This window comes from Taudactylus pleione, unplaced genomic scaffold (genome assembly GCF_031769625.1).
Source record: "Taudactylus pleione unplaced genomic scaffold, aTauple2 ptg000012l, whole genome shotgun sequence".
In the NCBI taxonomy this organism is placed as follows: domain Eukaryota; kingdom Metazoa; phylum Chordata; class Amphibia; order Anura; family Myobatrachidae; genus Taudactylus; species Taudactylus pleione.
In genome coordinates this window covers 7060678-7073296 of record NW_028284415.1, presented here as the reverse complement: position 1 = coordinate 7073296, position 12619 = coordinate 7060678, and the positions used below count along the sequence as shown (strand labels likewise).

The 12619-nt window shown below is 48.4% G+C and overlaps 1 protein-coding gene across 1 annotated transcript in view; it reads right to left on the bottom strand.

Moving 5' to 3' along the window:
• The window catches only part of SPAG9 (sperm associated antigen 9), a 92203-nt gene extending 90922 nt beyond the window's left edge, over positions 1–1281 (bottom strand). Inside the window, exon 1 of the mRNA XM_088468591.1 lies at positions 647–1281. Coding sequence (XP_088324717.1) covers positions 647–946 — 300 coding nt within the window. The 5' untranslated portion in view covers positions 947–1281. The remainder of the gene's footprint in view (positions 1–646) is intronic.
• Between the last annotated feature and the right edge of the window lie 11338 nt (positions 1282–12619).

Below are 12619 nucleotides of genomic sequence, written 5' to 3'. Positions count from 1 at the left end.
CAGACGTTTGACAGCGGTCGTCAGGTTGACCGTCATGTTCAAGCGATGATAGATGTTAAAAATGACCAGCAGGCACGCGCATCGCTTTTTATTTTTAACATTTTACTGCCCGATTAGCAAGCGATTGCACGATAACGACGTCGTTATCGTGCAATAACCTGTCAAAATCGCCTAGTGGATGGGCAGCATTAGTAACAAAGTAGGGGCAGAGTATTGGTGCTACAGCCAGTGATTGGGGGTATTAGTTATAGGGTAGGAGAAGGGATAAGGAGTATTGGTATCAGTGGTAGAGTTAGGAGAGTATTATTAATAGGGTAGGAGAATGGATGGAGAGTACTGATACTAGAGCCAGTAGTTGGGAAGTATTAATAATAGGGTAAGAGAAGGGAAGGGAGTATGGGTACAATAACCAGAGGTTGGAGTGTATTAGTAATTAGCGGTCTAGGAATTGGGGTGTTTTGTATTACAGGCTGTAAGCACACACATGCCATAGGCTGGGAAGGCTGGGGGGAGTGAGTAATAGAAAGCACGAGCAGCTGTCGGGAGAACACACTGATAGTTAAAGTTGGGGTGTAGAGGAAAACGGGGTTGGGAGGGAAAAGGGTCCCCGGCACATGAGGCCTAGTAAGCGGAGTACCCCCCACACCTCCTCGGCGTGTTTCCTCAGCGCCTTCTCCCTCTCGTACTGTGTGATGAGCTGCTCGTTGTCCTCCTTCAGCAGCTCCAGCTCCACCTCATGCTCCTGGTTCTCGGCAAACACCGCGTCCAGGTTCTCCAGCACGGCCACCACCAGCGGCATCAGCTCCTTCACCACGTCCTCATCATACTTCCCGATCAGCCGCTCGAACTCGCGGTAGATGGAGCCGGCCAGGCCGGACACACGCTCGGACATAACAGCGGAGCTGCCCGGGTCCTCCTGGTACACCATGCCGTCTTCCAGCTCCATGTCAGCGGACTGAGCGCTGGCTGTTCCCCGGGCTGAGCTCAATCCTTCAGGGGACAGGCCCCGCCAGAAGCCGTGACGTCAGCGGCCTGGCTAAGATGCTGGAGGGTCTCCTCCTCCTCCTGCATGGCCATCCCTCCTTCTTCCATGGAGATTCCCACCTCCATCTCTGCCTACTCCCCACCTCATCTCCTCATGGTCACCTCCTCCATCATTGCCATCCCGCCTTCTTCCATGGAGATTCCCTCCTCCATCTCTGCCCACTCTCCACCTCCATGGTTGTCCATGACTGCTCCATCCATACTCATGTCAGGAGGATCTTCTCCTCTCCTCATACACAGATTACTGCTTTCCCGGGATCCATGTCCTCAACCCTCACCACCACCCCCCGCCCGTCTCTCTTTCACACTTCCTATGTTTTATCTTCTCCTCTCTCTGTATTGTCACCTCCCCATCTTTCTCATCCCCTCCTTCCTATCGCCCTCAAGCTGCAGTGGAACTACACATCCCAGCTTACAGTGCCACAGTTTTGCTATTAGGGCATGCTGGGATATGTAGTCCCACAAAAGCTGAAGGGCCTTAGTTTGACACCACTGCCCTACAGGAACAAATATGGATAACCGGCTGCTACATTCTCCTCCTACACAGACAGAGGGGCTTTGGGCAGGTCCTGTCAGTGATTTGTTTTCTCCAGTTTCCACCCCTTTCTCCATCTCCTCCTATAGGCAGACCTTTCTCCTATAGTACCCTCCCACAAACATTGTATGCATAAATATCACATGATAAGTCACTGACATATTTACCCTGATGAATTATGTGACATGACATCACCTCTGTTTTTCTGGTTTATATTGGCATTCAGTATCAGTTTCTGTTTGGGGCTGGCTCCTACTAGCAGGTTACACTTTCGGAAGAGGAGAGGGTAGTATGAGAAGATGGTGGTACAGTATGTTTGGCAAAGTAGAGGTTAGTATGTTTCTATTGAGTTTTTATTTTTTCTGTATAGTTTATGTGTTACTTGAACACGAGGCAAACCATTGTAATCAATTAAACCAGAGACGGTAACTATCATTCGTTGCTTATTACAGTGATATACAAAAATAGTACTGTACTACTGCATTTTACTATGTAAACATCCCCCTGGTTTGGCGATTGATCACAGACGAAAGGAAGTGTTGACCTCCATGCATGCGCATAGTTGTTTAACCCAGCGAAAAGGCTTAGTTCAGCTTCATAAATAGACCCCATAGTGAAGTAACATAGAAACATAGAATTTGACGGCACATAAGAGCCACTTGGCCTATTTAGTTTGCCCGTTTTTTAACCTTTTGGTAACCTCAACCCTATATAATCCTTAGTTCTTTGAAAGTATATTTTTATGCCTATCCCAAGCATGTTTAAATTGCTCTACTGTCTTAGGCCGGATCTTCACTAGAACGATATCTTCACGATTTGTTGTTTCCAGGCAAATTGGAACGACAAATTGTAAAGATCGTTCAGTGTGTACCGGCAATTGCGCGCTCCTGTCGGGTTATTTACAATATCTTCTGGATAGCCGTGTTACATGGTCAATCAGAAGATATCGTGTACAATGCCATGGTGTTAAATGCAGCATGTCATCGTACATTGCACAGTCGTACCACTGCATCGTACAGTGTGTACGCAATGTGTGATTTGTCGGGCCGGTGGATTGGCCGGGAACTCTACCACCTCTGATGGGAGGCTATTCCACTTATCCACCACCCTTTCCATAAAGTAATTTTTCCTCACATTTCCTTTGAACCTACCTATCTAGATCAGATAATGCAGATTATTTCCACCAGCTACACATCTGTTTATCTCTGCCTGGCCATATTATCCAGTGAATCACTATTTGTTTGTTAATACGGAATCGGTATGAAATACCGCCGGTTCGATTCCTGGCAGCTCCTGGCCGACAGATGAGCAGAGCCCGGCAGCGGAAGGCCGACAGCGCTGGATCCCCCCTCTATGCCTAACCATAACCCCCTCTTCCCCGCTGCCTAGACCTAAGTCCGCCGGGGGGGTGCCTAACCCTTAGTCCCCCCCGGGAGTGCCTAACCCTAACCCTCCCTCCTTCTAGCCTAACCCTAAGTCCCCCCCGGGTGCCCTAAACCTAACCCTCCCCCTCCGCGGCTGTCCGCTGGCGGCGCCCGGCATCCGTTCGAACGGGATGCCGGGCGCGGGTCTCCCGGCGTCGGGGAAATGTCAAGCGTCTACATCTAGACGCCCGGCATTTCACCCTCGCCGGGATATGACAGTCGGGAAGCCGGCTGCCGGTATTAAGGGAGCCGGTTTCCCGATTGTATACCATTTAATACACAGTGGCCCTCATTCAGAGGTGGTCGCAAGAAGCGAGCGCTCGCTCTGAATGAGGGCGGCCGCTTGACTTCTCAAGTGCGGCCTCCTGGTAGCTAGCTAAGCTGTGGGTTACCACCCACAGCTTTAGCGACCGACCAGGTTGATGGTCGCGATGGTCAAGACCCTAAGGTTGGGTCTCAGCAACCGCAAGCCCCAGGGAGCTTCCTGCTCTGATCGAGCAGGAAGCTCTCCACTGACATCACTGCTGATGTCAGTGCGGCCGCCCACAAAACGGCAGGCGCCTCCGTTTGAAACCACCCCCCCGCCACGCCTACAAAATGGGTCGAGCTGTCGATCAACATCGACAGCCGTCCATTTTGTAGTGAGCTCCGGAGCGAGAGAATTTCTCTCTCGCTCCGTGGCTTGCGCACCCGCAGTGCTGCCGCTGCACGTGCGCAGGGCCTAAACATCGACAGCGCTTGCAACCTGGTTTGAATGAGGTCCAGTATTTCTAGTGGCTTAACGCATCAAATTCTCATGCAGAAATCACACACCTCAACATGGCCCCTCCAACACAGTGCAACATTCTCTGCATTCAAATTTACCATTGCAGATACCTTGGATGAATTAATTGATATATTATCTTCTCATCACTTAATTCTACTTAGGTAACTGCAATAGTAATTTGAGTGGGGATTTCCGAAGCAAAGCTTTTTGTATGAGTTGGTTATGCAAAATACCTTTAGTAAAATCAACTATATATTTGTGTCTTTCTTAGCAGTCTCCTTTACAAGTTACAAGCAAGCAAGCAGCAGCAGAGTAATCTGTGGGAGGTAAGTACATTTGGGAGGAAGCCTCCAGAGTGCAAGTACTGTTATACTTATTTTACAACTGACTGCCGGGTCGCATCCATTATGTTCATGCGCCCATCCCGGGTGCCACCAGGCTGAGACCCCTTTCAGGCTGGCGGGCCGACCTGGCACCATTGCTGGGTCGATGACGACATCGGCATCACGTGCTGAGCCGGGCTTGGAGATTATCTCATCTCCATGCACCATCTTTTCTTATGCAGTGAATGGAACCCGGGTCGCATCGACCAGGGTTACCCATTCACACTGCATCATGAGCTGGGTTGAACATGCGTTCGACACTTGTCGTGACCAGGGTTGAAATGCTGGGTCGCTCGACTCGGCTTATTTTCACACTGCACAGTAACCCGGGTTACTGCGCGTTCACATGCAATAACGTGGGTTATTGCTGCAAGTGTAAAAGGGGTATTATATAGCAGCTATTATACTGAAGGTAGTGCCGAACACTATCCACCAGATTGCAGGTATGCTTTAAACACTATCCTCTAGTTTAGAGGTGTGTCCATACGCTAGCCACCAGATTAGGGATGCTTCCTAATGTATTGTACACACTTGATAGATGTGAGGACGGACCAGAAAATTGAACAATGTAGGAAATGATGCACACCAACGATATTGTGCATACACACTTAACAACTGGCTGCACAATATATCTGTTCAGAAGAATCCATTTAAATATGCCTGCCCAGTGTTTATGTATATTTCAAAAGTTCCTGCAGTCCTATGGTTGTCTGTACACACAAAAACATGTGGACTACATATCTACACGATATAGCGCATCTGCCTTGCAGCATGACTGATGCGATATATGTAAAAGACGTAATTTACAGATGTATTGAATGTTCACACTTACAGATGGTCCTGACGATATATCGTTCATCAGCTGTACAAACTATATATCTTTGTGTACCCAGCTTTACACTAGCCCACAGATGGAGGTCCTTCTATGTCCAAGTTTAGGGTTGAAGGTCTGTCTTTTTTTAAACACAATTTTGTAAATTGTCCATGTCTGAGTAATAGGTTCTGAGCTGTTTTCTGCACATTTTGGGAACCCTGGTCGATCCTGCCAGCAACATACGGTAGAGCACACAGGGGGGGATTCTGAGTACCCAGAAACCCCCCCTGACGGACCAAATTTGTTTTTTAGAGACGGAGACAGCACTTTCTCCGTCTCTGCACTGCCCACGGGCGTGACAGAGCTGCCACGTTTCCACAGACAGAAAGCTGATTGGCAGAGCTCTATACAAAGGATAGTTTACATGTGCAGCCGCAGCGAGCCGGTGGCGCTGCTGTGTGTCACAGTCCCTGCTGCGCTATTATTGGCTGGCCTTGAGGGGGCGTCTCGGTTCAGTGACAGCCTGGGGTGGAGCAGCCGCGTGTGCCCCGGTCACTGCTCCCGCTTTTTCCTGTCATGCTTTGCGGATTCTCCCGGGCCGTGAAGGGCCATCGCTGTGTCTGTCGTCCTAGTGCAGGTGCTCCAGCGGGCCTGGCTCAGCTCCAAGTCCTACGACTTCAGCCAGGAGGGAGCTGCTACAATACCGAGCAGCAGCAGCTCCGCTCACATGGGCTTCGGCGGTGACCCTCCTCCTCCTCCCTCCTCAGCCCTCGGTAAGTATACTGATGTGTATGTATGTTGTGTATAAATATGCTTGTGTGTGTGTATGTATGTATGTATGTATGAATGTATGCTGTGTGTAAGTACCGTATATACTCGAGTATAAGTCGACCCGACTGGGAAAACTTACTGACTCGAGTATAAGCCTAGTGTGGGAAATGGCAACAGCTGGTAGTGCCCCCAGTAGTAATTCCCCCTGGTTGTGCCCCCAGTAGTAATCCCCCCCTGGTAGTACCCCCAGTAGTAATCCCGCCTTTTAGTGCCCCCTGTAGTAATCCCCCCTTTTAGTGCCCCCTGTAGTAATCCCCCCCTGTAGTAATCCCCCTTTTTAGTGCCCCCTGTAGTAATCCCCCCCTGTAGTAATCCCCCCCTGGTAGTGCCCCCTGTAGTAATCCCCCCCTGGTAGTTCCCCCAGTGGTATTCCCCCCTTTTGGTGCCCCCTGTAGTAATCGCCCCCTGATAATGCCCCCTGGTAGTGCCCCCTGTAGTCATCGCCCCCTGGTAGTGCCCCCTGTAGTCATCGCCCCCTGGTAGTGCCCCCTGCAGTCATCGCCCCCTGGTAGTGCCCCCTGTAGTCCCGCCCCCCCAGTAGAGAGAGACGTGATAACAATAAAAAAAATAAATAAACACTTACCTGAAACTCCCGCTCATGGTCCCGCCGCTGTCCGCTCCTGGTCCCGTCGCTGTCCGCTCCTCCGGCCGCTTTGCATGGGAGAGACGTCGTCATGACGACGTGTCTCCCATCACCCACTGCGGGAGCCGGAAGATGGCTCCCGCAGTGGGAGAGAGCGGCTGCTGATTACAGCAAACACATAGCTGCCGGCTCCGGCGGCTATGTGTTTGGCAGTGTGTAGCGCTGACCGAACTCCGTCTGGTCAGCGCTACACTTGACTCGAGTATAAGCCGAGGGGGACTTTTTCAGCACATTTTTTGTGCTGAAAAACTCGGCTTATACTTGAGTATATACGGTATGTATATATCTTGTGTGTATGTATGTACCGTATATACTCGAGTATAAGCCGACCCGAATATAAGCCGAGGTACCTACTTTTACCCCCAAAAACTGGGAAAACTTATTGACTCGAGTATAAGCCTAGTGTGGGAAATGGCAGGAGCTGGTAGTGCCCCCAGTAGTAATTCCCCCTGGTTGTGCCCCCAGTAGTAATCCCTCCTGGTAGTGCCCCCAGTTGTAATCCCCCCTTTCAGTGCCTCCAGTAGTAATCCCCCCCTGGTAGTACCCCCAGTTGTAATCCCCCCTTTTAGTGCCCCCTGTAGTAATCCCCCACTGGTAGTGCCCCCTGTAGTAATCCTCCCCTGGTAGTTCCCCCAGTGGTAATCCCCCCCTGTAGTAATCCCCCCTGGTAGTGCCCCCTGTAGTAATCCCCCCCTGGTAGTTCCCCCAGTGGTAATCCCCCCTTTTAGTGCCCCCTGTAGTAATCCCCCCCTGTAGTAATTCCCCCCTGGTAGTGCCCCCTGTAGTAATCCCCCCCTGGTAGTTCCCCCAGTGGTAATACCCCTTTTAGTACCCCCTGCAGTAATCGTCCCCTGGTAGTGCCCCCTGTAGTCCCCACCCCCCAGTAGAGAGAGACGTGACAAGACTAAAAAAAAAAAATCACTTACCTGTAACTCCCGCTCCTGGTCCCGCCGCTGTCCGCTCCTCCGGCCGCTTTGCATGGGAGAGACGTCGTCATGACGACGTGTCTCCCATCACCCACTGCGGGAGCCGGAAGATGGCTCCCGCAGTGGGAGCAGCAGCAGCCGCTGAGAGTCTGACAGACTCTCAGCGGCTGCTGATTACACCAAACACGCAGCTGCCGGCTCCGGCGGCTGTGTGTTTGGCAGTGTGTAGCACTGACCGAACTCCGTCTGGTCAGCGCTACACTTGACTCGAGTATAAGCCGAGAGGGTACTTTTTCAGCACATTTTTTGTGCTGAAAAACTCGGCTTATACTTGAGTATATACGGTATGTATATATCTTGTGTGTATGTATGTATGTATATACTCGAGTATAAGCCGACCCGAATATAAGCCAAGGTACCTACTTTTACCCCAAAAAACTGGGAAAACTTATTGACTCGAGTATAAGCCTAGTGTGGGAAATGGCAGGAGCTGGTAGTGCCCCCAGTAGTAATTCCCCCTGGTTGTGCCCCCAGTAGTAATCCCTCCTGGTAGTGCCCCCAGTTGTAATCCCCCCTTTCAGTGCCTCCAGTAGTAATCCCCCCCTGGTAGTACCCCCAGTTGTAATCCCCCCTTTTAGTGCCCCCTGTAGTAATCCCCCACTGGTAGTGCCCCCTGTAGTAATCCTCCCCTGGTAGTTCCCCCAGTGGTAATCCCCCCTTTTAGTGCCCCCTGTAGTAATCCCCCCCTGTAGTAATTCCCCCCTGGTAGTGCCCCCTGTAGTAATCCCCCCCTGGTAGTTCCCCCGGTGGTAATACCCCTTTTAGTACCCCCTGCAGTAATCGTCCCCTGGTAGTGCCCCCTGTAGTCCCCACCCCCCAGTAGAGAGAGACGTGACAAGACTAAAAAAAAAAAATCACTTACCTGTAACTCCCGCTCCTGGTCCCGCCGCTGTCCGCTCCTCCGGCCGCTTTGTATGGGAGAGACGTCGTCATGACGACGTGTCTCCCATCACCCACTGCGGGAGCCGGAAGATGGCTCCCGCAGTGGGAGCAGCAGCAGCCGCTGAGAGTCTGACAGACTCTCAGCGGCTGCTGATTACACCAAACACGCAGCTGCCGGCTCCGGCGGCTGTGTGTTTGGCAGTGTGTAGCACTGACCGAACTCCGTCTGGTCAGCGCTACACTTGACTCGAGTATAAGCCGAGAGGGTACTTTTTCAGCACATTTTTTGTGCTGAAAAACTCGGCTTATACTCGAGTATATACGGTATGTTGTGTATAAATATGCTTGTGTGTAAGTACTGTGTATGTATGTATGCTGTGTGTAAGTATGTATATATCTTGTGTGTAAGTACTGTGTATGTATGTATGTATGCTGTGTGTAAGTATGCTTGTGTGTGTATGTAAGTATGCTTATGTGTGTGTGTGTGTCTGTGTATATGCTTAGGCGTGCGAGTGTGCTGTGCATTTACACATGGTTTTGTGTGTATGTGTGGGTGTGTGCGTGTGTATATATATATATATATATATATATATCACACACACACACACACACACATATATGTGTGTGTGGAAACCCCCCTTAAAAATCCTGCGTTTGCCACTTACATATGCTTGTCTCAAACACGTGTAAGTACACAGAGTTTGTACAGTGAAGCTATGAATGGCTCGTTAAATCAGTCTTGGTTCTCAGTAGACATCACACCATAATGTAGTCCGGTGGTATTCAACATGCGGCCCTCAAGTTGTTGCGGAACTACACATCTCAGCATGTCCTGCCACATTATAGCATGTTAAAGTATTCTAAAGCTGTGGCAGGGCATCCTGGGATGAGTGGTTCCACAGCAGCTGGAGTGCTGTAGTTCCACAGCAGCTGGAGGACAGTATTATCAGCTCACAGCTGCACACATATCTCTGGATTCACTGTCTCCTGAGTAACTGTATTTGCAAGCGCCAGGAAGCAGATCCATAGCTACACCTAGTGGCAGAATTATGAACATTACAATTAATTACACAGGTCTGTGAAATTTAAGGTATTGAAAGCTTTTTCAATAATACTTTTATACTCTTAATTATACTCCTGTGTACATCAAGAAATAGTATATTAAAAATAATTACCACATCACATTTACCTATAAAGGGGGTTACATACAGTGCCTTGCAAAAGTTTTCACCCCCCTTACATTTTTCATGTTTTGTTGCCTCACAACCTGGAATTAAAATGGATTGTTTGAAGGTGTGCATCATTTCATTCACAGAACATGCCTACAACTGTGAAGTTGCGTTTTTTTTATATTGTGAATCAAACAACATTTAGGACAACATAACAGAAAACTTCAGCATGCATAACAATTCACCCCCCTAAAGTCAGTACTTTGTCGAGCCACCTTTTACGGCAATTACAGCTGCAAGTCGCTTTGGATAAGTCTCTATGAGCTTGCCACATCTTGCCCCTGGGATTTTTGCCCATTCCTCAAGGCAAAACTGCTCCAGCTCCTTCATGTTGGATGGTTTCCGCTTGTTAACAGCAATCTTCAAGTCTGACCACAGATTCTCAATTGAATTGAGATCTGGGATTTAACTAGGCCATTCCAACACATTTAAATGTTTCCCCTTAAACCACACGAGTGTTGCTTTAGCAATATGCTTCGGGTCATTGTCCTGCTGGAAGGTGAACCTCCGTCCCAGTCTCAAATCACAGGCAGACTGAAACAGGTTTTGCTCAAGAATATCCCTGTATTTAGCACCATCCATCTTTCCCTCGACTCAAATCAGTTTCCCAGTCCCTGCTGCTGAAAAACATCCCCACAGCATGATGTTGCCACCACCATGTTTCACTGTGGGGATGGTGTTCTTGGGTTGATCGGATGTGTTGGGTTTGCGCCAGACATAGCGTTTTCCTTGTTGGCCAAAAAGTTTAATTTTAGTCTCATCTGACCAGAGCACCTTCCTCCATACATTTGGGGAGTCGCCCACATGCCTTTTGACAAACTCAAATCGTGTCTTCTTATTTTTATCACTAAGTAATGGCTTTTTTCTGGCCACTCTTCCATAAAGTCAGCTCTATGGAGTGTACGGCTTATTGTGGTCACATGCACAGATACACCAGTCTCTGCTGTGGAACTCTGCAGCTTCTTCAGGGTTACCTTTGGTCTCTGTGCTGCCTGTCTGATTAATGCCCTCCTTGCCCGGTCTGTGAGTTTGTGAGGTAATTGGTTGCACCAGAACTTTTGAAGAGCTTCATAGCAAAGGAGGTGATTACATATACACACAACATGACAATTTTCAGAATTTTATTTATAAAGATTTTTTTAATATACTGTATATTTTTCTCATTCACTTGACCAAATTAGACTATTTTGTGCAGATCCATCACATATATTCATATAAAAAAATAAATAAAAATTACAGGTTGTAATGTAACAAGGTAAAAAGCCAAGGGGGGGAATACTTTTACAAGGCACTGTACAAGAAAAAAAAAAAAAAGTAGTTTAATTGTTTTTGAAATATTTATTTTGAAATCCGAAGAAGTGTAGATGATATCACTGTGTTTTTGTCTTAATTACATAATAATGCCCGAGCTCCCAAGTTGCGTTAGTGTATTGTTTTTATTTTCTCTCTGTCCACAATTTTCTCTCTGTTCAGCTTTCACCATGTGTTGTGTGTTTTTTGTTTTATTTTTCCCTCCTCCTGTTTTCCCTAGTGTGTCCTTGTTGCCCTCCTCCTCAGCTTGTGTTCCGTATTATGTATAGTAGATGATGGCGGTTAGCACTCGAGCATCGACCATTAAATTGGTCTTGCTCAATGCAAAAGGTCTAAACTTGTCTGAGAAACGATCTAGGCTCCTCCGAGACCTATTCGCTACTAAAGCTGATGTAGCGTTCATCCAAGAAACGAATTTTCGGTCTGATACAGTCCCTACCCTCAAAGACCGTAATTTTCCAGTCTCCCTTTATAATAATAATAGTAAAAGTAAATCTCTCGGAGTTGCTATTTTCCTGTCTAAGCGTCACCCATTCCAAGATGTGACTTCTTTGGCTCTGGAGGAGGGCAGAACACTCCTGGTTAAGTGCTCACTGTATGGACAGCTTTATACGTTTATTAACCTTTATCTCCCCAATCAGAACCAGCCTGCCTTTCTTTCAACGGTCCTCGACCGGATTGCCCAGCTGGTCGTGGGTATTCCGGTTGTGGATGGAGACCTGAATTTGCCTATCCAGCTGGAAGTTGATGTTTCGGGACCCCCCCGCCAGGCCCTCATTGGCTTCCCATTGCAAGGTTAGGCGCACCCTCCATGACCACCAGCTGGTTGACACTTGACGACTTCAACATCCGGGAGACAGGGATTATACATTTTACTCTCGACCTCATGATGTGTACTCCAGGTTGGATTATTTCCTTCTCCCACATAGATTTTTACATTTAATTCAGGCCGCCACTATTGGTTTAATTACCTGATTGGACCATGCTCCTATCGCTCTGACCCTCGAGACCTCTTGCCCCCAATGTGTATGGCGACTTAATGAGCAAATTCTTGCTGTAAGTCTCAATTAATTGAATTGATGAATGACTATTTCTCTATTAATGAGACGCCCAGGGTCTCGGGGGTCACGATGTGGGAGGCGCACAAATGTGTACTCCGTGGGAAACTCCTCCGGCTAGGTTCAATGCTAAAGTGAGAGAAATCGAGTAGGAAACTTGCCTTGCTGAAAGATCTCTAGACAACGTGTAAGTCTTCCCCCTCCACTCAGGTTCTGTCTGACCTGATTGAGACTAGATCTGCCCTTAATGCTTTGGTCTTCGACGATATAAAAAAGGATTATAGACTCTGTAGGAATCGTTTCTTCCAGTTGGGTAACAAACCGGGGAGATTGTTCGCGAGAGCCTTACGCTTCCAAAGAGCCACTTTATATATTCAAATGGTCAAGGATTCTGGGGGTGTCCGGCGCACGCTCACCCGTGACATACTGACACATTTAGCTCCTATTACACCAAACTATACAACCTTCAGGACCCTCTTTTTCCTGAGTCCCTGGCCTCATCTCGGGAGCTTGTGGCTCAATATCTCCTCTATCCTATCTCCCCTGGCCTGCCCAGACTGTCAGAGGTAGACAGTGTTTGGTTAGACTCCCCTTTTTATCTTTTAGAGCTCGAGACAGCTCTTAAAAATACGCCATCTGGAAAAAGTCCAGGCCCAGGCGGATTCACCATAGCTTATTATAAACTCTTCAAAGATTATCTTTTGCCTAAAATG